The following is a 26,171-nucleotide window of genomic DNA, read 5'->3' on the forward strand; positions in this document are numbered from 1 at the left end:
TACAACTAAGGCAAAACTTTATTTTTTTTTGGTAGAAAGAAAAATGAACAGTCATATAATTAAGCAGTATTTTCTTGGGTTCTTATGCTAGAGGACCTTCACCAAGCCTCATTAAACTGATAGTCTTACTCAGTGCACCTGGTTTTCAAGTAGAGCAAAAATACCAAACAAGATTACAAGTAGCTATGTGGAATATTTCTTCTGATCACTCCACCTCAGTATCTCTGCCAGGGGCACATCAGCCACCACTGCTTTTACTCACCTACTTCTTTAATCATACTGATCATACCAAACCTTTTTCCAGTTGCTGCCCCATATATTTTTTCACCTTGCACAATCCCAAATATGAGTAATATATTTTTGTCAGTTCCACAGTTAGGCTCTTGGACGCTGGTACCGAATTCAGAAATTTCTATCCTAACCTAAATAATGCTTAATTATTAATCCACATTTGAAGGTCAGTACAACATACACATTTTCACACAACACTTGCCTTTGGCAAATGCAGTATTACAGTATTAATTTTACTTGCACTTCGGTAAAAGCAGAATTTTATTTGCCTGCAAAGCAAGATATTTTGAACAATATTGTAAACTACACATACACAGGGCTCCTTCTGTAGTGTCACACTAGCTATACATATACACAATTTAAGCAGTAAAACATTCTTTAGCTTGCTCTTTACACAGGACACTTGTTTCATACCCTAATAGTCAGTTATCTGAAAAACAACTCAAACTAAACAAAACTGCATAATAGTGCTTTAATATTCATTTCTTAAAATTCAAAACAGCCCTACAGTACTGTTAGGCTGTTACCAGTCTCTTTCAAAGACATACAGTATAAATAAAAAATCCTATCCTTAAGCAGCATCTGAGAAAACAACTTAATGCAGCTGCCACTTAGTGGCAGCAATCATTTAGGCATTTTTGGTATTGATACATCTCTTTATCATATAATTTGTGCATTTATCAACAAAAATGTAGGCCCTAATCCAGCAAATACTTGCAGGTGTGCAAATGCATTTCTTCCATCTGGAATATTTCAAGTTAACACTCATCAGATGAGCAAAGTTAAGAACTTGCATAAATCTTTAAAGGAGGGGAATTCTTAGTGCTGAAAACTTAACTGTTTGATTTCACAGGACTAAGATCCAATTCTAGACTTAAGAGAAATTTTAGACTTTGGAAAACTCTCATAAAGAACAGATATGTTACTTTGATAAATGCTTTCAAAGCTAACAAGAGCCTCTAGAAATGTGTGTGCCTTCCCAGTGATCACTTTAATCCTACTTGGACTATGGGTGCAGTCATGTTGCCCCATCTCCTGGCTACTGCCTGAGGAGTCAATAAAGTGCTTGTCACAAATTCTATAATCATTGAATAAAAGCAAGTTTAAGTACCTTCAGAATGTTTTCAGATTTATAAATAATGAATTAAGGGCTGGTGTCAGATCCCCAGCATGTTTCCCTGAATTGCTAACCAATATTATGCTCTTCATTTGAAGACAAATTAGAATTCTGCTAGGACTGGGCATATTTCACCTGTCCCAGCAAAGTCCTCCTCTGCCTCCAGGGAAAAAGCTTACCTGGATTTAGTGTCCATGTAAACATTCATGCTTGACCAAAAAGTGATGCTCATGCAATTTCACAAGCACCAGCATTCCAAGGGAGAGTTTGCTTTGTTTAATCAAGCATGGAGAACCAGTATTGTTTACAGTATATCCACTCTGAATTGTGTCCATAATTTGTTCCCAAAGGCACCATAATCTTGAGAGGTCTTGCTTGCCCTTTGACATTTCCTTTGATTTGCTTTGTTCCTCTGGAATAAATATCTTTGATATTACCTTTGACATAAATTCTACTGATCTTTGTGGCAACTTCTCATTAACATACTTCTATATACTTAAATTACTAAAATTTTCTCTTCAGATAGATATAGATATATATATATTAAATTTATTTTGCTAGCTTTCAGACAACTAATCTATGAGAACTGTCTTAGACTGTATGCTCTCTGTAGAGAACTTCTGTATGCTCCTCATAAATAATAGTTTGAACTATTCAGCCATATGCTAGGATGCTTTATTTTTTAAGGGCTTTGGTGTTGCTTCCATTTCTCTTCCAGTCAGCTACAGGATGATAGCAACAGCAAACACATTGACAATGCAGTTCATGGTTCTGTTTTCCCATCTCACTGTGCAGGTTCCTGGAAGAGATTATTACAAAACTAAAATAGAAATTTCATTGTCTTTACTACAGTCACTTTATTGAAGTGTAAATTATGCCAGATTAGTACGAATATTTAAGTTGTAATTTAAGGGAAATAGTAGTATGTCAGTCTGACTATAAAAAACTTAAAATCCTTAAAAGATTAATTTATGCATTGTTTTCTACCTAATATGAGCCTTGTAAACTTAACACAGTTAACAGGAAAACACTATTCCAGTATCTTTCTTTTTAAAAGCTGGACTTGCAAAAATCCTTAAAATTCCCATACTGAAATTGGCAGGACAATCAGACAAGAAATCAGATCAAATATATTCCAGTATATTTACTTTCCTTTGTTCTTCCTCTTCTGTTGCATCAATGCCTTACAAGCAAAAGAAATATGAAGACTAAACTGTGTCTACTTGATTTTATATTATTATTTCTTTTTAACCTTGGCTGACTTTTTGAGGGTCTCTCTGTTTTAAACTTAAACCTTGGCACCCTCTTCTAAAAAGACCTTCCTGAATCTGTGACAGACAGATTTAATAACAAACTAAATAAAATAACAAATTATTTTAATATTGTTTCCCTGTGATATTCTCAACCTGTGAAAATAATCTATTTAGAAGTAATTTTGAATCAATACAATGCATCCAAGGCCTGGCTGACAGTAACACAGCTGAAACACATACTCTAAGTCAAACTATTTCTATTTTTCACCAAGTTCTTTTTTCCTCCAAAGTATCTGTCCCCTCACAGCAGATATGTTCAGGATATCCACATGTATTTGCTGTGAGCAATGTTTTCTGCCTCTTTAGCTGAGAGAACTAAATGTTTTGACTCTTGTTTCAGAATGAAAGGCTTTTCTATTCCTGCTTCTCATAATTCACAAAGCAACTGCTCTTAATGCCTGCACTGGCTGCTAACATTTTTGCTGGGATTGTAAACAAGCACCTCATCCTCAAAATCACTGCTTCCACAGCAATTCCCAAAAAAATGTTCAACCCAACTACTACAACTGAGCAAGGAGTAACATTTCTCTTATTACAAATTTTCTGTTTGGATGGGGAAACTTACCATCAGTTGTGGTATCCCAGAAGCATGAGCTTGCTGTGTGGAGACCAGCTCCACTCCTCTGCATCACTGCACAGGTAACTGCAAGATACAGTCATAAAACCAGAGAATTAAAGCAGAAGAAGTGAATCATTCAGCATTTACAAACTCGAGATTGTATTACATTTTCAAAGGGCTGGCACGTGGCATTCAGCTAAGGCAAAACCTTTTTTGCCAACTCCTCTGGCCCCTGTATTTTCCTCAAGAACTTGTTATTAATTTCATGATTATTTTTACTCACATGAAGACAATGGCTTCAACAAAACACTGGCTAATAGGATTATAGTTTTTATCTTCTAAACTACTTAGATATGGCTTATGCCTCTCAGAATGGGATTGCAGGTGCTGTCCTTACAGGTACAGCAGAAGTCACACGTGATGACAGTTGTTTCCCAAAATTACTTGTTAACCACCCTCTGAAACCACACTCCACTAATGTGCAGCTTTTCTAGACTGACCTGCAATGATCATAAAACCACTGACAACCTGAGTCCAAGACTTTCAGAACAGAGTGCAAACACTTGCTACTACATCAACATTCCACAAAAGAACCAAAATGGGTTAAACTTTCTTATTTATCTTTTTCCTTCCACAGGTATACACATAAATATAATGTGCTATAACTGCATACAGGACTAAAGTCTTCCAGATGTTTCTATCTACAGGAGGATTAATCTGATTGAAAATTTTATTAAAGATACCAATTTCTTCCTGAACTGATACTAAAAAGTTGATATAATTGTCTTGAGGTTGCTTAACAATCAGAAAAGACCACATAACATGTAATCTTCTGTGTTAAGTGTTGGCAGTAAGCTCAGCCCAGGTAAAAGTGCCACAGCTTTACCACAGGTATTACTAAAAATCTGTGTAACAGAAGAGTTCAGGTACCTGCTCTGTTTTGTATATAGCATTCCCCTGAACCTTTCAGCAACTATTTATTGTTACTGACTGTGCTACAGCTGCTTGTACTTACCAATGTACTTATAGGTTTTCCCAAGTTTCACCAGATGGGTCAGTGACTGTTCTACTATAGCAGCAGTCCATTGGTTGACTTTGTTGTGATTATAGTCTGCCTTGCCTAAAACATTTTCTATGCACTAGAACAGAGAGGAAAAAAAAGTTACAGTAAACACACTTCAAAATGTAGAATTATAAAATGTTTAGCATAATCTGAGGGATTTTTTCTGGAAGTTAGGTTACTTCAAACCACTCAAGCTCATTAGGTCTCAGCTGCTGAATGGGAAGTAAAATGACCCTTCTTAAATTAATTTTTAGTACATATATACCACAATATTACAGGTATAAAAATGAGGCTCTCACTAAATATTTCTTGCAGGAAAGGCTTTTGCCATATGCTTTGGATACCAAGTGAATGGATCTATTTACCAATGAAGATCCTAACAAATTCCACAGTTCCAAATGACTGCCAGCTCCAGTTTGGCTTTCAGAAGCTGCTGTAATGGGGATGGCACTACTCAAATCAATAGCATCAGCTTGGGCTGGGCAACCTTTCAGAGCATATAAGCAAAATTCCAAAACCTTCAGAAATACAGTGACAACAGTGAAATGCACATCCCTGCTTAAAAAATGGGGAAGATACTCAAGGGTTGTATCTTGCAGCATAAAAAACATCTGAGCTGCTTGAAAATTGGATGTTCTCCCACAGCTACAGATTGGCCAACATTTGCCAAACTTAAAATGATTGAACAAAAATCCTTCTCTCAAACTGTAACTCTTAAATTGCATTTTTTGCTCCTTAGAAATTCAGAAGTATACGCTGATGGATACTTCTTAAAGTTGAGGAATTTGCTTAAGAAACACACATCTGGAAAACATAAGGGAAATAAAACTGTGTCCTCTGATTCAGTAAGATGTATCCCGTGCACTAATCCCCCACTAACAGACCTGTGTCCCAGATTTTAAAAAGCCCAGTTAATTCTGACCATGCTGGCCAAAGGAGTCAGTGGAAACAAACAGCCACAAAACACAGAGGAAGACAGAAGAGGGACAAGACCCCTCAGGGATTTTGGTCCTTCCAGAGATGTACCCAGTGCTGGAGCTCCTTGGCCCTGATTAAACTTCCAATCAGAGGCAGAAACATTTGGCCTTACTCCCAGTGTCTGGAGACTGTGTCACACCGTGTTTGGCTTTACAGGGCAGGCACAGTTACATAAAGGGCTGAATTGTTGTTTATCTGACATCCAAGAGCTTGCTGTTCTGTACTGGAGCAGCTTCAAAAAGTGCAGGTGGGAAAGGACCTGCAGAGTCCCTCTAAAAACACTTGTCTCAAAACACTATTTCACTGCAAACCTGGGAGCATCTGTGAGCCACAGGCTTCTCATTAATCACTTCCTAGTTACTAGGCATTTAATTTAGACTATCAGGCTACTCACATTCATCCTGTTCTTTCTCTGTAAAAGAAAAGTGTTTTAAAAGCCAGAACAAGGAGCTCATAGAGTGCAACCTCCCATACATGCCAAGGCTAACTTCCAAGTCTGATAACATTGCTCAAGGCCTTGTCCAGTCAAGTTTTAAAAATCTCTAAGGATGGATACTCTGCAATCTGTCCCTGCAACCTCTCCAGTGAACAGCTTTTTGCTAACTGCATAAAGGGAAAAAAAAAATTGGAGTGAATTTCCCTTGCAGCTTGTGACTGTCACCCTGAACTCTTTCCACTGTAATGCAGATCTGCCTCCCCTCTCAACTACTCCTCTTTAGGTAGTTGAAGACAGCAATTAGATGAAGCTTAAAACAGCTCCAAGTTAAACTCTGTGTTTGCATAAGTATTTATTCTGTATAATTTTATATTTATCTGGGATGGTCAAGGAAATAACTGCTTTCACTGCTGTGCAAGGTATGGTAAAGAATTTCTTTGAAATATACAGTTGTTAGCTAAAACCTACCTCCTTAACTATGTTGTGGGCCTCATCAGCATTGAAGATCATCTGCAACAGAAGTGAATTATTATTATTTCTGTCAAAAAAGTAAACAAATGATAGCTTTACTCAAGGAACATCAAATGATTAGGCCTTCTGTCCAGTTATTTGCATTGTAGTCTGTTAGTATAATTTTTAAATCTTTTTTTCCTCAGCTCCATATATTTGTTATTTAGCATTGTTTTCTAGTTTGAGTGGGGCCAAAAAGCTCAGACCTCAGTGAACTCTGAAACGGGTTCTCTTGACATTTGCTGTAAAGATTAAATTCCACCATGTCTATGCTTGTCACAGGAATAGTCACTAAGAAAAAATTAAACAACAAACCTTTTCTTCTGGGTATTAATCTATGTTTTTGCTGCAGTCTCTAACTCTCTAACCCACAGGCTACATCTTGCTTCCCAAGGGCAACACACGGTTTTACAAACCTAATACCTGAAAGACTGGTTTGCACAGTCATTACCTTACCCAAACACCTTCCTCAAGCACAGAGAAAACTCCGAGATTTTAATTCTTCCTATTTTCTGCTCCTTCCTGCTCACGGGCGCTTGGCTTGGCTCACAAAGGCATCAGGGCACATTTCCTAGCGCCAGCCCCTCTTCACAGCCATCAACCCCAAACACTCGGGCAGGGGCAGAAACCTCCAGGCCATTAACGCTTAAGTTTCTCGGAGTTTTGGTTGATTTTTAGTTGAAAACTGGTGGCCAGAGCCCTGAAGCGCGGCCCGGGGCGGGATCGTCTCCTCCGCTCCAGCTGGCAGCGCCCGCGGCACTGACCGGGCCCGGCACCGACCGCGATTTTCCCATGGAAATGGTTTTTGGTTTTTTAATTCCCGGAAAAATGGCCGCGGTCTGACAGCCCCAGCGGCTGCACCCCGAGCCTTCCCGGAGGGAACATCCGTCCTGCAGCTCCGGGCAGGCCGGGCAGCACGGCTCGGCACGGCTCGGCTCGGCTCGGCACGGCTCAGCACAGCACAGCACAGCACAGCACAGCACAGCACAGCACAGCACAGCACGGCTCGGCCCCGGCCCCTCAGGCGCGGCGGGGTCGGACAGCCCCGGGCACAGCGCCGGGCTCGGCGGCGGCCCTACCTCATCGTTGTGGGGGTGAAAGTCCTCCATGGCCGCGGCGCGGGCGGCGACGGTTCCGGCAGCGGCGGCAGCGGCGAGTGGCGCGCGGCTCCGCCCCGCCTGCGCCGGGCCGGGCGGGGCTCGGCTCCCTCAGGGGCCGCACCCAGTGCTTGGGGGGAGCCTAGAGGAAAGATGGGGCAAAACTATTTACAGAGCAAGAGGAATGACTTCAAACGGAGAGCGTAGGTTTAGATTAGATATTAGGAAAAAATCCTTTCCGGTGAGGCTGGTGAGGCACAGGCTGCCCAGAGAAGCTGTGGATGCCCCATCAAGGCCAGGCTGGATGGGGCTCCGAACAAGCTGGCGAGTGGAAGGTGTCCCTGCCCAGGCAGCGGCTTGGAACACTGTGGGGTTTGTGTCCCTTCCAGCCCAAACCATCCTGTGATTCTGTGACTCTGAGCGAGTCAGTCCCTCCCAGGATTTCTCTGTTCTCGCTGTTGGGATTCCTTTGCAGGGCATGCAAAGCTCCCCAGGAGCGGCCCTCACACCCCTCTGCCTTCTGTATCACCCTCTTCCCTCCCCTTGGAATGGCTTTGTGTCACTTATCTGACACAAAGTTATCGCTAGTTGCCAACAATGTTGCTACCAAAGTTACAAAAAAGGCTAATTTAATTTCAGGTTCCTTAAATTCTGCTTCTTTATAGAGAATTGATCCTGAGATTTTTTTACTCGGCACACACACAGATACATAAATACATCATATCTTTGCTGTCTCTCTGAAGTTGCCTGGGAAACAGGACAGGCACCTCATACAAAACTGCAGAGTTTTCAAAGGGTGGGGGTTTTGTTGTTTCAGTGTGGGTTTTTTAAATGATTACTATTATTTTTACTCGAGGGGGGATCTGGGAATCTTTCTCTCCTGTGATTTCTCCTGCGTTTTCTCCTGTACTTCCAAGCCAGATTAAATATGACAGAAGACCAGGGCATCTAGTTTCAGTATCAGTGGAATATATTTGGACATACAAACACCTGCTTTACAAAAGGATTTCTTGTTCAGTCTGCACTGTACATTAATTGGAACGATTGTGTTTGAAAAACATGAAAGTTTGGAGGGAAGAAAAACTAAGCATTTTTTACTGCCCTGCTCCCCACATAGCTTTCCTGTTTAGTATTTGCTAATGGCCATGGAAGGAGAAAACTGAAGGTGAAGACTAAACCTCTTCAAAAGCAGACCTTTATGAGCAAGTGCAGAGGGATATGGTCATAGGAAAGCACATGAAAGAAAATCTGCAGTATAAAGGTTCCTTTTTTTCTGTGACCTCTGCAGTATTTTTGTGAGCTAAGCTAGGGATGAAATTGCATGCTGGTTTTTAGTGAAATAAAAGCTAGTGGAGGCATTTGTTGTATATGCATTGGCATACTGTAGACAAAGCTAACAGTGCTTAAATAACTTATCCTTGCATCCTATGGATTTTTTATCCTTTGTATCCTTCAGAAATCTCACATCTTTACATCTGTATCTTTAGATGTAGTGTAGTATCAAATGAAAGTAATTCCTAGGCTGTTTTCCTGTTCTGTTTAGAAATATTCAACAATTTTTTTTTAATATTAGCAATAATTATGTCACTGAATCACATGGGAAATAAAAAAGGCTCCTGAATGACTGATGAATGTGTATGTGTGTATATGAGTGTTTGTATGTTGTAATGCAAAAATTTACTTACCCTTCCTCTCCAGCTGCCCTGTGTAGATAAGAGGATAGCAGGAGGTCCAAGGAAATGCTGAGTCCACCAGGTTCAGCTCAACATCCAGAGAGCCACTAGGAAAATAACAAAATTACAAAACAATACTAACGCAGTAAGTGTTTACAAATAAACTCTCAGCATAACCCATGAGCATCCAACACAAATGTGTCAAGAGTATATGTCAAATAATCTGATTTTATTGTTTGGCAGGACAGCTGGTTTAATGGATGAAGAGGAAATGAAGAATAGGTGTGTTATTTTGTAGTAAATTTGTCTTTTTATGCTCTCCCACATAAGAATGTGTAATCTGAGGAAAAACTAACCAATCATTCCTAATAAAGGTTCATAAAAGTAGGAGGAATAAATGCAAGAAGATGGGTGGGTTTTGCTCTAAGGGCTAATTAGTATTAGTCACAATAACTTGAATAATGGAATAAAGAGAGTGCTTATAAAAGCTTGTTATTGACAGCATGTTGAAAGAAGTTGCAAGCACACTGAATGACAGGATCAAAACTAAAAATACTGAATAGGCTGGAGAAAACAACAACAAGAGATTTCATAAAAACCAGGACATCAAATGCACAACTACAAAATGGGGCCTAATTGCCTAGGCAGCAGTGCTGCAGAGAAAAATATGTAATTGCAACAAATAGGAATCCAAGTATGATGTTATAAATAACTAAGTAAATCGAAGGACACCATGAAGGGCACAGAAAGCAGTCATTTTGTTCTGCTTGGTGTTTATCAGGCACTGAATGTAACTCTTGGCCCAGTGTGATGGTGGGACAGACAATAGAGTAATTCTTCCTGAAGGCAGCACCAAAAGGAAGCTTAGAAGATGTAATTTGTGGAGGAACTGCAATTATTTTATCACCCTTGCCCAGACATCTTTATAGATGTCTCTAGCTGCATAGTGATTTACTGGAAAAGGTGATTCACAAGCAATGTGTGATGAGAGGTAAGACCAGAAATAATGCCTTTAATTAGAACTCAGGGAGATTTATGTTAAATATTAAGGTAAAAAAATCAAAGGATAAGAATAATAAAGCACTGAAGCAGACCTGCTTTTGAAATCACCTCCTCTGGATCAATAACATATTGTTAACATCTGCCAAGCATCTAGGTGGCCTTTAGAGAGAAGGAAGTATTAAATGATGCTTGAGCTAAATTTAGACACAGATTTATTCAACTTTCACAACTATTGAGAGGTTATTTTCCTTTCTTTCCTAATAAATTAACTATTTTTTATCTAAATTCATTAACCTAAATCACCATTATTTTTCCCTTTTTTTTTCCCTTCTTTTTTTTTTTCTTTTTTTCTTCCTGAGAATGACTAATGCTCTTAGTGATTTCATGAGAAAAACATCAAATTTTAAAAAGGAGCCAGCACACTTCTTTTCAGGAGGAGATACTTAATAACATTGCCTAATTCTTTATTACACTATTGCAAATTTTAACCTGGAAAATGTAAATGGGTTGGCAGTATAATCAGATCTGAGAACTGTGATAGGAAATGGGAAAAGTGCTGCAAGAGGTGGCTCAGAAATACAACCCTAAATGTGAAAGAGCTGTAGGCTTTCATCTTTCAAATGCAGAATGGGAGCTTTTAACAAGAAAGAGAACAAACAGTGAGGTTGAAATTACTTGTTGATTAAAAAGCAAATATTTGAAGAGGATTTGGTGCTCTGGAGAGGTGGCAGTCTGTGCAGGCTGCGCAGATCCTACGCTGCCTGAGCACAGCCAGGAAAAATTGTGAATACTAAAGCAGCTAAAATCATCTGCCTTCTGTCTCCATTTATCCTTTACATTGCAGCAAACATTTAAATCTCCACATCCACATTAAACTGTGGAATACAAAATCAGTAGCTTTCTGTTTAATTTTACTAACTTATTTCCTGAGTTACACATGGCTGGTGCTGGAGGAAGAATCCCAGTGTGCTGCTCTTGTTCTTGCTCTCCTCCTACACACTCGCTGCTCACTACCACAGGGTTGGAACAGGGGATCAGATGAACTCTTGGGATAATCCATATGGCACCTCTTTTGCTGGCCAGATCAGGGATGCTTGACCCCAGAACCACTTATTTGCTTTTCTGAGTTTTGGGCTTGTTTCTGTTTCAGTTTTTGGGGTTTTTTTTCTGAGAGTTGTTTCAATGTTAGCACAGTGACTTGCTAGAAGTTCTTTAAAGAACTGAATGGCCACTAAATAATTGTTTTAAAAAATTATTGGTTCTAACACATCAAGTCAGAAATATTGTTACTACACAACATGACAACTTAGCAACCACTGAGCTGCAGGGGGAGAAACCCACAGGCTCCTTCACTTCCTAAGCTTTGAAACTTGCTTTAGCAGGATGTGGATGGAGCAGTGCCTTGTCCTTGTTCCCAGGAAACTACAAAAATATTGGTTGTACAATATTTACAAACACTTGGGATAAAAACTCATCTACATTTAAAATTTCTATTTCATGGGAAATGCCAATGTTTCAGGTCTTAGAGTTTCAGCAGGAATTGTTTCAGCAGAAATTTAAATGAAATGCTGTTTGTTGGAAATGCTAACCTGCTCACCAAAGGCAAGATGTGTGTTGTGGCTTTCATGACAGGACAAAACAAACCATGATAAGAACAACTTGCACCCTTTAATAGTGCCTGCACACACTGGAGCTAGAGCCACCTGCCAGAAACAAACAAATATGGCAATGAAGAAAAAAACTGTTTGATGAAGGTAGGACAAGGCACTTACAAGATGTAGAAAGAAATTGTCAAAAGAACTGATTGGTGCTGTGCATGGCAGTGATTAATCAATGCAATGAACTACCTCTGGAGAAGATGTTACCTGTCCTTAAGGATGTTTTCAGGATTTTCATGTTCATGTAAACTTCCAGCATATCCAAAATTAAAGTTGGGGAGAATAAGGAAAAATGAAAGGGCATGAAGAAGAGCTGTCCTGGGAACCAGGTCTTCATTATTTACATTGGCACTGAACAGAAGAACATTTTGTGACATATCTAGCTTATCTTTCCAGTTTTTAAGTACAGATGTTAGCCTCAAATAAAGAGATAGAGATTCTTAGGCTTGTTGATACTGTCAGTGGTGGTCCTTGAATCACAGAATCACAGAATCACTGGGTTGGAAGGACCTTCAAGAGTCCAACCCATGCCCTAACATCTCAACTGGTCTATGGCACTGACTGACAACAGTTCTCTCTGTTGCTCTTAGGAAATAGGCAAACTCTTGCCTAAAGAGAGAACAACAGGTTTATGGCTTAACACAGGGATCTGATTTCCCACTTTGTTCCCTTCTGTGCTGGCACAGAGGTCCCCAGTAATGGCACAAACCTCCAGTTGAGTTTAGCTGGCAATGTGCAGGCAGGGGCTGGGGGCTGCAGGAGTGGGCTCTGTGAGAGGACACCAGGAGCTGCCTCCATGTCAGGCACAGTTGGCTCCAGCTCCCCTGAAAATGGATCCAGCAGTGCCCAAGGCTGGGCCCATCAGTCCAGCTGCTGCCTCAGCCCAGCACTGGTGGATCACAGCTCCCTCTGCACATCCCAGCTGAAAGCAGCACTTCTCTCCAATCTGTTATGTCAGCATCACTTTATTCTGTGGTACTCAGCAATTAGAGACACAAAGAGGCAGCAGGGTGGCAGGTACTACTTGAAAGCCTTTGATTATCCAATTTCTTAGAGCAGGAGAGGAAGATGCATTGTTTATCATTTGCTCCACTTCAGTCGTTTTCCTCATTATGTGATAAAAGCAGAACAGAAACAGCAGGAACAGCTCAGGAGCAGAATGCTGGTTGAAAAACCTTCACATTCCACAGGACTAGGAATTCTCCATCCTACAGCTTGTGTTTCTTTCTGAAAGTCACATCTTTGTTCCAGTAAGAGAATGTATCTAACCAAGGCAAGGGACATTGTATTTTGGATATATGACTAGTTTTTACATCTATCATTAAGTATTATAGTGTATTAACATTTTTGACCAATTATAGCTGTAACTTGGGATTCAGAAATTCAATATATAACTGTGTGTGAGTGGAAAAGACTTTATTTCCCAAGTAGGTAAAATTAGCACTATAGAATATATTTTACTTTTCCAAAACGATTAGCAAAGCAATGTGCAAAGCAGTTTAGTGGCAATTTCTAGTGATCAAAATTTAAACATAAATGCTGTAAATCAATTAAATTCCATGAGTTTAAACACTTTTTTTAAACCAGAAACTGTCTGATTTCAACTGAGAATGACTCCAGATCTATTTGTTAAAAATGTATTGATTTGCTTCCTCCTACAAATCAAAATTCACCACAAATGGTTCAGAAAAAAAAAAAAAGTGTAATCTCTATATTGAAATCTCAATTTATTTGATTTACTTTAATACAAGGGTAATTGTCCAAGTCAGAGAATCAGAAATTAGTCTTGTTGAAGATATTCATATGACTATGAAGGCTCAGAAATTTGAATTATTTCTGAGACCATTGTTTTGTTAGTCAAGATTTCTGTAAATAGTTATGTGTGGTAAAGAAAATTACTTTCAGTGACCTTATTGTGCAGACATCAAAATGTACCAAGACTGCCTACTCACATATTTGTAACTCTTCATTTGCTTCTGGCAAATAATATTAGATAATATGTTAAAATACATAGAATATGGTGTTGTTTTAAATGTTATTCAAGCAGTCATCATAATGCTGTTGTAAGACTATAAATTTTGAGAGCTTGTGCCCAAATACTCCCACAACATGTGTGTTTGAAGACGACAGATTTCACAATGTATAAAAACATTTAATTGAAAATAAGAAGTGTTTTAAAAAGGTTTTGTTTAAAAACATCCAGCTTGTGAATTTTGTTAGAGTGTGCTGTGCATATAAACTCATATAATCTCATTCTTAGTCTTAGTCTTTTATAATTTAGAAATGCTTCAATATCAGCATCAAAAGCTGGCACACTGCTATCCCTTCCTGGAATGCAAGACTTTAATTGTATGAAAGTTAAATAAAACACATGGCTTTTTACTATGACCAGGGCACTTATCTTTTTCAGTATTATTTAATTTACTGAGGTGAAAATAACCATTACAGGACTGGGGTGCACTCCTGATGTTTTCTTAATACAGATGATAGAAATGCCATACCATTAGATGTTGAATTAAAAACTGAGAAGAATGTTACATGGATGCACTTATATTTTGGTGATTTTATTTTTTTCTTTGTGGCTTGGGTAAAACCCCAAACACAGGTTATTTTTAAAGTGGAGTAAGCAGCACAAGAAGCTTGGCTGATGTGAAGGCTCTGTGCCAACAGATAGGGTGGTGCAGCTCCTATTCCCTGCCTTGTGCTGCACAGGAAGGGAGGAGGTAGAGAAATTAGGAGTGAATTTAAGCCTGGGTGAAAGGGATCAGTGGGAGGAAGATGTTTTTAAGATCTGGTTTTATTTCTCATTACCCTACTCTGATTTGGTTGGAAATAAATTAATTTCCCCAATTAGAGCCTCTTTTGCCTGTGACAGTAATTGGTGAGTGATCTGTCCCTGTCCTCATCCCCATGAGACTTCCATTATATTTTCTCTCCCTGTCCAGCTCAGGAGGGGAGTGGCAGAGAGACTTTCATGGGTACCTGGCATCCCCCACAAGTGTTCAAGGCAGCTCATTTGGGCTGGGTTTATATGTCACTTAAACCATGTTGAAGAAACACTTGATTCAAGATTATAGAATCACAGAATTACAGAATGGTTTTGGTTGGGAAGGGATTTTGAAGCTCCAACCCCTTGTCAGGGACAGAGGCACTTTCAACCAGACCAGGTTGCTCAAAACCCCTTCTAAGTTTACAGCTTTTCTCTTAGCAATAATCACCTCATAAGAGTACTACTGTGAACAAGTGCATTTAGCAAAGCATCATGCAAATGAAATACAAAACAAATTAGAGACTTTTCCATGTCATTGAGCTTTCTAAATGTGAAGAATTATTTTATAAAATAAATGGAAGCACTTTTTGCTGTTCAGATCTAAGTTTGTCACCCTAGTAATTTTTCCAAACCCTGTTTTAAATGCAGAACAAAGCTTCTCCATTCCCAAGCAATGTTTCTTGTCAAGGACAAGGCGAACCAATTTGTTTGAGCTAAAATGTCCTTTCAGTTTCTGACCAGAATGAGAAGCACTGATGAATAAAGCCTGTCTTAAATGTTTGTTGCTGGTGTTAACAAGCACTTTTTTTTCCTCTGCATCTTCTAAAAAGTCCTAAATCTTGTCAACTGACAATTAGTTAGAAGACAGCTAACATGTAAGTGTTCTGAACTATATTCTTTATATAGTTATATAGTTGATATAAAACCTTACAAATTTTATACACAGGAAATCAACAGGTATTAGCAAATATTTCTGAAGTTTTTAGAGACCATCAAAATTATTTGCAATAAAAAATTTGTAAAAAACATAATTTTACTGATGAATTTGTTAATTAGTAGCAATTAGCTACTAATTGTAGCTAGCTATTTTGAAGTAAAATGGTAATTCTAGAAAAGTACATTTAGGATGAAATGACATATTTGGATCCCAATTTATGCTTTGCAGGTGCATCATAAATGTTCAAGTTATTTCAATGTTTTTTTCGGTGTTGCCTGGAGAAATATTTTTCAACACGGAACAGGTACCTGGATATTAACTGAACCCTTCTTTATGCAGCACTTCATATTACAGCTCTGATTCCTTTTGCACAGTTGTTTCTTGTGCAAAAAATGACATAACTGACACCAAAATAATTGTCTAAATAAATAGTACACACAGTAAGGGGATTTGTAAGAGCATTCCCTTAGCTTGCATGAGTCCATTCTAGGCAGTAATTCAAATACTGCCTTTGTACAGCACAGTGAGGCACTAATTAGTGGCTTCTTTTTCTTTTAAATGTACTAAAGAAAAGCAGGAGAAAGTAAATAGATTTCTCATTTTATGATGTGAGAAAGGGAAGTACAAATGTGTTGCTGCATTTGAGATTTCTCTGAGTCTGCTTTTAACTTCTCCTTTAAAAGGAACAGGAGATGCTGTAATTACTCTGAAAAGCTTTTTGTAAATACCTGCTTTTCTAAATCTTTTCAGTGGCTGAAACAGAAATGGCCTTGTCCCAGAAGAGCTAATATCACCAGTTCTCCCTTTTTCATTTCTAAGTCTGTGACATGTAATTTTTATTCTGGTGTAGTAACTAACATTAAGAAAAACCTTTACAGAATGTCCTCTTGTACAAGAGGCTTCATTCTCCTTGTATAACATTTCCTGTGTCTTGGTTTTGACAATGCTTATTCAGTATAGAGAGGAAGAAAAGGCTGAGGTGAGAGTGAATAACTGGAATGAAGCTTGAAAAATGCTGTTTTTCTCTGAAAAAGAAGCTTGGCTTTGTAATAAGAAAACCTCTTAATGTCACATGAGTTAAAACAGTGGGTCAAGCAAGCTCAGGGGCAGGAACCTCTGACTTACAGCCCAGTGCCACTGTCACAAAGACAAAATCCAAATCCTAAGAAAAGCAGGTGTGTCTGGATCACAGTTCTGCTTGGTTGTACTGATCACATGAAGATTCATGAGGTACACTGAAAAAAACATTGTTGGGTCTAAGTCAAATTCCAACAAACTCTGTATGTCAAATATTCACCAAGCAGGAATTGTGAAGTAACAGTCTCAAATGAAACTAAATGTATTTTTAAGTAAAATCTCAAATGAAACTAAATGTATTTTTAAGTACAATTAACTCAGCAGGCATAATAACATTGATTAAATTAAATTGGCTTTTGTCAAGAAGGAACTCTGAATGAACTGATGAATGGTTTGAAGAAGCATGGTGCTATTACTACTGAAGCAGTTACTGTATTTCTTTCTGAAATATTATCTTTCCTTTTTATTAAGTAGAACATCAAACCAGGCATTTTTTTTCCAAACATAAGTTTGAGGTTTTTCTCCTTTTAGCTGGAATTGCAAAGAAGCACATCAGTATCACAGGCCACATTAAAATTTCAACAGAGAGTCTTTTTACAGAAATGCCAAAAAGTCCTTAATTTAAAATGCAGAACATACAAGATCTCAAACCACTGAAAAGAAACTCAAAAAACCAAACCATTGAAATATCTTCCTAATTTTTTGACTGCTAGGAGGTACTTCTGAGGTCTCTATTTTTAATGAATACCTTCAGGAAGTGATAGCTCAAAATCTTGAGCACAGAGTTGGCAAAATGCACACTCCTCTCTCTATGATAACTGCAATTACACTTTTGGAAAATAGCCCAGGGAGTGCTCAACTGGACAATGAGAACTGCATATCTCAGTTTCCTCCACAAAGGCTTTTTTTTAAATTATTTTTTTTTTAATTTTGTTTTCAAATTCTACTCCTAGCACATGTATTATCCAGGAGAAAAATGTAAATGTAGAATGTTAGCTGTTGGAGAGTAGCTCTCTTTGTTCACAGGTATGGGTATTTATCAAAAATTTCTTTTCTATTTCATGGCACATGATCTCTTACTCAAAACCTTAAAGTTTAGAAAATTGGATCAACAGTCTATTTTTCTGATATTTTCTGGTAGATTAAGGTGAAGATAAATAAAAGTTTGCAGAACACTCAATGCTACCTGAAATGGAAGCAAACTAGGTTTTGTTCATTAATGTTATTAGACTGACCTCTATGTAATTTGTGCAAGCTCTTTCCATTTGTGGCTGTGTGAACCAGAATATCAATAAATGGAGCAGTTCTGTATCCAGAGAAGAAAATTGGCTGCAAAACTTCCATCCCAGAGGACAAGAGAGTTGTCACAGTACTCTGGAAAAGGGCCACAAGCACTGCAATCCATCCTTAATAAAGCTGCAGTCTGGGACCATAAAGAATTGGCTAATTCTTTACAGCAATGCAAGTGTTACTGGAGATTGGAGTCACCAAAGAAATACCAACAAGAACACTTTATCTTCGTTCTAAATAGGCCACAGATTTCTGTAATCCTGATTTACAAATCCCTTGGTTCACAGGGTCTGTTATGGATCATGAAGGGTGATTAATAAATATGGGCTGGTATTGGGCAGTGCTACCTAAATTATATGGGGCCTCCAGTTTCTATGAGTGGCTGCTTTCTGCCCCAAGAGAAATACAAAAGCTTTGTGATGTTTCTCAGAAATTCTCCTTGTACTTGGATATCTGTTTGGTAAGGCTATACCTGAGCTCTTGATGTGCAAATAACTGTCAGCTCTTGCTTTCTCCATCCCCTCAAACAAGATGTATAAGATGAAATTGTAACAAACCTCATGTAAATCTGGAGCTGCTGTTTTAATACTTAAAATTAAATCATGCATTACAGAATCTATTTGCTTGGGTAGCTTTTTGATAATGATCCACAGTGTGATAGAGAGCAAAGTGTTATTCTCATAATTGCAGGCAGAGGATGTACCTGAGCATTTAATTTACAGCAGGTCCCTTCAGTAACTTTGCCTGAACAAGTCAAAAAACAATGTTGTGATTATAACGTGTGGCAAACTCAAATTCTCCTTCAAAGGCAATGTATTTATATAACAGCCAGGTAAATATTCTACTTCCCAATAGTAATTTTTTTTCCAACACATGCATTATTTGGAATAACACAAACCCACCAATTTTTAAAAAATAATTTGAGGGTATTGAGTAACATTATATTGCTGTTGTACATAAACTGTAAATTTCATGCTATTTTTTTTTATGTGAAAGCTGAGCAGGAGATTCTGGTTGTATGCATCAGAATTTTTTGAAACTAATAAAATTTCACAGCTGTGAAAAAGAAAGGCTCAACTATTTTCATGTGGCCAACCTCTGTTTATTCCACCACTTTCAGGAGAGTATTTTAACATGTAAGGAAGTGCATGTAAGTGCTGAATTAGTTTCCTTGTCTTTCTTAGGTGCCTGCTATGTGAGCTCTTCGGGTACCTGAGGGCAAATGAATCATTCAGTTCATCTGGATGAATCAAAATGAGGTTTTCTCTGTGTCACTTTTGAATTTTGGAATATTTTTTAGTACTTGTAGCTGTTTGATAAATCCAGTTCACTTGAACCGTTGGAAGAGATGGTTATAAAGCTTAATAAGCTTTGCCTATAGGTGTAAGGAGGACAGTTTCACCTTTTGGACACTTCCCTCACTTGATGCAGATACACCTATTATTTAATAAAGGTTGAAAAACTGTAAAACTGTAAAGTTAATACCCTTTTCTGCCCTTTACAAACCCTTCCTGAGAAATCACAGAATCGCCCCCTGAGTTGCCAGTTCCACCCTACTAAACCCCCGCTGAAAACGAGATGATACCAGCGGGATCTGCACCTCTCCCGACCCCGTTGGAAAGATGGGGTGACTTGTCCTGGGTCGCCACTGTCCCCACTGCGTGGGACGGCGGTGACACCCCGGGGCGGGCAGCGAAAGGGGAGCGGGAAGGTAGAGGAGAAGGGGAGGGGAGCGGAGGAGAGGGGAGGAGAAGGAGGGAGGAGAGGAGCCACCGCGGAGGAGCTCCAGCCCTGCCCCGCTCCCGGCAGGTCGGGAGGGCGGCTCCGGCTCCCGTCCCACATCCCTATCCCCGCTCTCATTCCGCATCCCGGCCCCGCTCCTGTCGCGGATTCCAGTCCTGCTCCCGTCCCGCATCCCGGCCCCGCTCCCGTCCCGCATCCCTATCCCCGCTCTCATCCCGCATCCCGGCCCCACTCCCTACCCTCATCCCTATCCCAGCTCCCGTCCCTCATCCCTATCCCCGCTCCCGTCCCTCATCCCGGCCCCGCTCCCGTCCCTCATCCCTATCCCCGCTCCCGTCCCGCATCCCGGCCCCGCTCCCGTCCCTCATCCCGGCCCCGCTCCAGCCGGCGAGAGGCGCTGCGGGAGCGCGGCGCGGGGCGGGCCGGCAGCGGGAGCGGTGCGGCGGGACGCGGTGGAGGCGGCTCCGCTCCGGCGGGGCTGGAGCCACCCCCGGGAGCCGCGGGCTGCGGGAGGAGCGGGCGGGGAGCGGAGAGCGGGGACGGGCTGGCTGTGGCAGGGCTGCACCTGCCGGGTCGCTGCGAGCTGCCCGTGCCCGTCTGTGCGGGGCTGTGCGGGGCTGTCCGGGCTGGGAGCGGCTCTGCGCTCCGTGCCCGAGCCTGCAGAGGGAATTCACCTCCGAGCTGCGGAGCTGGCAGCAGCAGCCCTCGGCGGCGGCAGCGATGGTGCTGCTGGTACCTGATTTTCCTCTCCTGCTGAGGTTCCCGGTGAGTCCGTCATTCTTAATAGCAACTGGTTTGGGGTGTGTTTTGGTTTCGCACTCTTTTGTCCCCTTTTCCTTACCGTGCCGGTGCGGACCCTCCAGCCAGAGCCCTGCCCGGCTCCCCCCTCGGGGACCGGGTGCTTTGATGTTAAAACCCGATATTAATGCCCGCATTTTCGGTCGAGCTTTTATTTCTTAACAATGTGTTACTGTGAAAATCCAAGGTGGTGGATCTTGCCCGTCAGTGCTGCCGTCTGGGGTGGTTGTGCCGTGGGAGGGAGGATGAAGAACGGGCGCGCAGTTCCCTGCACCACTGAGCGGCTCTGGGGCGCCCAGACGAAGCTCAGCTCTTGCTGTGGGCTGCCTAAATTTTTCCTCTTTTAAAAAGTATAGTTACTTATAGTTACATATTCTTAAATGTATAACTTCAAATTTTTTTTATACAAAGAAAAGAATGATGGAGACTGAGAACCAATTACACAGTACTTTTGGATGCTTGATAGCCACTGAGTGCAGCTAACCACCACTCATTTCAGTATTGCAAGTGTGGAATCATAACATGGGAACAGTTAGGGATTCTGCAGCCCAGAGTTGGTAATTCTTGGAAAGCCTCGGCAGGAAACATTTACTGTGACTTGCCAGGGAATTAGCTTTTTCAATAAATTTGAGAAGACAGAGGAGCAGGTGGGACAATTACTCCTGAAGTGCACAGGTGTTACTGTTTTGCTGTTTGCATTTCTGCTGAGAGATTTGTTCAAGGTGCAGCCCATTAAGAATTTTAAAGACCCTTGTGGTAGAGACTCTTGGGGCATGTGTTATTTTTGGTGGATCCAAAAGGAAGAAGAAGTGGTTGGATCCTTGCCTAAAAAGATTGAGGTGAGAAATTGGCTCTTTAATTATTAAAAAAAAACAAAAAAACAAACCAACAAACCCCCCCCCCCAAAAAAAAAAAAAAAGAAAAAAAGAAAAGAGGTTTAAGAACAACTAGTGCTGGAAATTTGGAGTTGGAAATCCTGAGAATAGGCTAGTAAGTTCTTAAAGTTTTCATCACTAAGGCACTAAACCAGGGATGTTTTTTCCTAAAGGCAAGTTTATTTATAGCAGAACTTTGTATGGGAAATCTTATGGGCTATTTGCAGGGGAGGCCAGAAGAAGTAATCATAATGAACTCTTATTGCCTCAATTAGGTGTATAGTCAGGAAAACTCCATCATCTCTGAGAGCACTCTCTCCATGCATCCTCTTTCCTTTGCTTCCCAACTTCCTTGATACAAAAGGACATTAAGATGTGAATAATGCTGAGAGCAGCCCTGAGGAGAACTTGAGGGTGTTGGTTGATGAGAAGTCCAGCATGACCTGGCCATGTGCTCTTGCATCCCACAAAGTCAAACGTGTGCTGGGCTCCATCAGCAGAGTGTGGGCAGCAGGTCCAGGGAGGGGATTCTGTTCCTCTGCTCTGGTGAGACCCCACCTGCAGTGCTGCATCCAGCTCTGGGGACCCAGCATGGCAGGAAACCAACATGGACCTGCTGGAGTGACTGCAGAGTAGACCACAAGGAAAATCAGGGGGATGGATCACTTCTGATATGAGGACAGGCTGAGAGGGTCGGGGTTGTTATGCCTGGAGAAGGCTTTTGGGGGGCCTTGTAGCACTTTTCAGTACCTAATTGGGGTTACAAGAAAGCTGGAGGGGGACTTTTGACAAGGACATATAATAATAGGACAAGGGGTAATGCCTTTAAGCTGAAAGAGGGTTGATTCAGATTGAATATTAGGAAAAAATTCTTCATTATAAAGTTGGTGAGGTACTGGAGCAGATTGCCAGACAAACTGTAAATGGCCCATTCCTGGAAGTGTTGAAGGCTGTTTTGGGTGGGGCTTTTAGTGACCTCATTCAGAGAAAACTGTCATTACCCGAGGCAGGAGGGATGGAACTGGATGAACCTTTGAACCCAAGCCATTCTCTGTTTCTGTGACATCAATGGTTTACCACATGTTTTTATGTGTATCTTTAATAATAATTATTTCCCAATTGCAGTTAGATCCAGAGGTCTCCATGTTTCTGTTTTACATCTAAGCAATTTATAGAAAACAAGAGTTTCAATGAGAGTTGCTATTCATAGATCTGAGTAAGGTTTGAGGAATGTGGTTTGTAAGCCTTAGGTGTGGGTACAATTCCCAAACACTATCGAACTGTTTAAACATTTGAAGTTAACATTTCTAAGCAGCCTTCAGCACTATGTTTACTCTTAAGAAACACTAAGTAGCACGTTGACATTTTTAGATTTCATGGTAGTTGAAATCATAAGTTCTTTGGGGATGAAGAAATACTTATTTAACCAAAATTCTATGTGAATTTTGGGTTTACAATGGGAAGACAGTAGACATGAAGGATCTTATTAAACAATTTTCAGTGTGATGGAATAGTCACCCAGTTGTTTGCCTGTCTGCAAAACATGTTTGTATTACATAATATTCTAAGTCTCCTTATCAAGAGAGATAAATTTGATATCTGATGATTAACTACCATTTGGTCTCGTGGGGTGGAGGAAGGAAGGGAATCTGTTTGACAGCAGGATGGCTGAGGACATCTGCAGTGCTGGCCTGTGTTGTGGCTGAGCCCTGTTTCCCTGTGTTTTATTGTGTTTGCCTTGCCTGCATTTACTCTGCCTTCTCATCAAACCTTGTTCATACCAGGGATGAGCACACCCATGTGTTTGTTGCCCCAGAGCCTGGAAACATAGGAAGACAGAATAGGTGAGCACAGTGAGGAGAATAGACCTTGAAGACCAGCATGGATTTGGTTCTAGGGGTGGAAGGTAGGGGGTAATTTGTGGAAGGCACAGGAAACTCATGTGTGTATTTCTTTGAATTTCACAGTAACTTTTCTCAGTTCTTTATGCTGAAGGAATGTATAAGAATATATACAGTGTATAGCAGTGAAGCTGTCTGCATTCCTTCTCTTCCAAACAGCCTGGGTCTGCTGCAACAAGTTTAAAAAATATCAATCTGTTTTAAGCTAGTCTCTTAACCTTTCCTAGGTGTGAGTGAGTGAGTGACCCCTTTGTGGGGCTTTCTATATTCTGGGGCACAGCTTCAGGGCAGAATCAATTGCTTGAGAACTGAATTTCTCTGTTTTGATGTTTGTGGTTTTTTTAAATCTTTCTTTGCCTGCACTGAAATTTATATATTCAATTACTCTAATCTGAATGTTTTTATTTTCTTTGTAACTTTTCCCTTGGTATGCTTTTTGAATTGCTTAGAAACAGAAATGAAATCAGAAATGAAACAAAATTCCATTGTGGTTTGAACAATATTCCACAAATGAGTATTAACAAGAAGCTACTTAAGTGAGCATTTTATTTATTTTGAAGAGAGTTGCTCTGCACCTTCACTTAAATGCACCTCTGGAATACTTAAATTGCCTGAGGCATTCCTCATCGTGGACATAAAACCTTTTTTTGTGTGTGAGATATTATCTTTCACCACAGTCTGTCCTTTTTAGTAGTTGCATTCTGTGTGGGAATGACTTGAGGTCTTCATGCAGCTGGACATGATCTTATCTCTGACCTGCGGCTCCAGTGATTTTGGGTCACCCTGCCACCTTTCACCTGAACAAACTGTGCCTGGCAGGCTGTGTAAGAAGCAGTGCAGCCACAGGAGGTAGGAAAACATGTTCACAGCATGAGGGTCTCCAAGCTTTAATATAATTTTTAAAATATAGATGGAGATGGAGACAGTGTAGGAATTATATACAGCACCAGTGTGTTCCCAGGGCTTGAACAGGAATGGTGCTTGGAGAAGATGTTTGAGTTTGGAGTTTTTTTTATGTTTATAATAAAAAAGTTACAAGTGTTATCTGAATAATGTGGAAGCAAATGTCCATGACCATGGGAACATTGTTTTCAAGGATTCTGCTATTTAATATCTGTAAAAAGTGGAGTTTGAAAGAGAGACATTTGTCACTCAGAGACCATATTTTTCATTTGCAGTTACTGCATGACACAGCTGATGGCTTTTTGAGCAGTTTTATGTGCATTGAATCTGAACTTGCCTCCTTATTTCTGCAGCCATTGAGAGCTTGAAAGAAGGTCAGTCTTGGGAAGAGTGCTACTTATTATTGGTTCTAAAACCTCATTCATTTTCCTGAAGCTTTGCACAAAATCCCTGGTGCCTGGTGAGTCAGAGAAGAGAAAAATAGAGGAAATAAAGATCCAAATTCCCATTCTCACAATATTAAGAAAATAAATAGGCTAATAATGCCAATATTAATAGGTGCTTATACACACATGCAAATTTGGAAGGCTTCAGTTAAATACATATTCAATTAAATATATGGTTTATATTCAGTGTAGACATTAGTGCAACAATGGCACCAACTACATAATGGAGTGTGTTAATATCAACAGCCAAGAACATGAGATTTGTGTGGGCAATGGAGAGTCTTAATCCTTCTAAAGTAATACAGAAGATTGAAGTATGAGGAAAGTGAGTGTTCTTGAAGCCTGTAGGTTTGAAACATATTTAAGTCTTGCACTGAAGATTGACAGTAAAGAAAAAAAAAAAAAAGCAACATAGCTGCCTGCATGGAAATATTGCATTGCAGAAGCCACTTTTTCTAACAGTGTTTTCTAAACTAGCTGTTGTTTCTGTAATGTTTTTCAAGTTGACAACTAAAAAACATCTTTCTTGACTCTAGTCACGCTCTGGAATAGAAATGCAGGTATATTTATCTCTCAAGGAGCATTTCTATCCCTTTTTTATACAGGTGCATTTTAAACCTTTTAAATATTTTAAAATTCAGATGCTACAGTAGTGAAAATGTCTATTAACTGTTGGCATCTTTATCCAGATTAGAGCTCTCTTTATTGTTACTACCACTGTGAAGTTTTAGAAGGGAGGGAAAAAAAAAGAGTTTTTAATGGGAATGTAGTTCCTAACTCTGTCTAGCTTTGAAACCCTCACTGTCAGAACAATATGGATGAGTAGGAAGCAGTCAGGAGGAGAACAGCAATTAATGCACTGAAGAATAACGATTTATTAGGTAAGACTGAAAATGAATGAGGGAGAAGGTTGTATCTCCTTGGTATTATGTGTCTGCTGGGGAATTATGGCAGCAAAGAAAGGTGGAGAAGTTTGAGGAACCTGTGCAAACACAAGTGTCACCTGGCTGGTGAGGGATGGGAATCCTGTGTGCCTTGGGGTGTTTGCAAACCCTGTGCTTCCATCAGGGAGGGTTTGTTTGGCTTTGGCCTTCCTGGATGCTGATGCAGAACCCAAATGGAATTTATTCATGGAAATTTAGCCATGTGTTCTCCAAGTATCTGGGCTGTCAGCATTGGGCACTAGAAATAATATTCCTCTGGATTTCCTGTTTTTCTGAATGTATTTCAGCAGGGGTTTGTTTTGGTTATGACTGGGAGAATCTTTAATGGAATAATTTAAATGGTATCATCCACAATAAAGTAGAAGCCCTTCTTAACAAAGTTTTTTTTCTTACAAACTGTTTTTGAGACAACCTCTGATTTTGCAGGAATTTGCTGTTTGCCATGAAATCACTTTAAACCATGACCTTGCCAGTGACATTTCACTTTTATTGTGGAAGAGAGCAGAAACACGTCAAAATGATTTGTGGTACACTAGTTTTGAAAATGCACACTCTCAATTAAGTGTCTAAATAATTAATGTCATAGTCCTTAAATTTGAATTGAAATATGAACTCGCTTCTGATTAATTTTGTGAAAATGTTTTAGTATTAGTTTGTCACAAAATGTTTCCAAATATGAAAAGACTTTGGGAGTCTTTGAAAAGTGTTTGGGAGTAAAATCAGTTAAGAATTCAGTGTCAGGCTTGGTGAAGTCTTGGACCAGTGATACCTGTAAAATTCCTCTCTGAAC

General features: G+C 40.0%; 1 protein-coding gene across 1 annotated transcript; it reads right to left on the minus strand.

Annotated features, from left to right (window-relative positions):
- On the minus strand, nt 1–7,463 carry DYNLT3 (dynein light chain Tctex-type 3). Its single transcript, XM_079327694.1, has 5 exons — nt 7,347–7,463; nt 6,226–6,267; nt 4,296–4,419; nt 3,287–3,364; nt 1–2,207 (listed from the first exon to the last, which is right to left on the minus strand). The coding sequence occupies exons 1-5, from the start codon at nt 7,374–7,376 to the stop codon at nt 2,131–2,133; spliced, it is 351 nt and encodes a 116-aa protein (XP_079183820.1). The 5' UTR covers nt 7,377–7,463; the 3' UTR covers nt 1–2,130.
- Between the last annotated feature and the right edge of the window lie 18,708 nt (nt 7,464–26,171).

This window comes from Erithacus rubecula (genome assembly GCF_903797595.1).
Source record: "Erithacus rubecula genome assembly, chromosome: 1".
NCBI lineage: Eukaryota > Metazoa > Chordata > Aves > Passeriformes > Muscicapidae > Erithacus > Erithacus rubecula.

Coding starts and splice junctions, on each gene's coding strand:
- DYNLT3 (XM_079327694.1), bottom strand. CDS start 7,376: ATGGAGGACTTTCACCCCCACAACGATGAG. Junction 4,420..6,225: donor CCCACAACATAGTTAAGGAG/GTAGGTTTTAGC, acceptor TCTCTGTTCTAG/TGCATAGAAAATGTTTTAGG. Junction 3,365..4,295: donor GAAAACCTATAAGTACATTG/GTAAGTACAAGC, acceptor TGTATCTTGCAG/TTACCTGTGCAGTGATGCAG.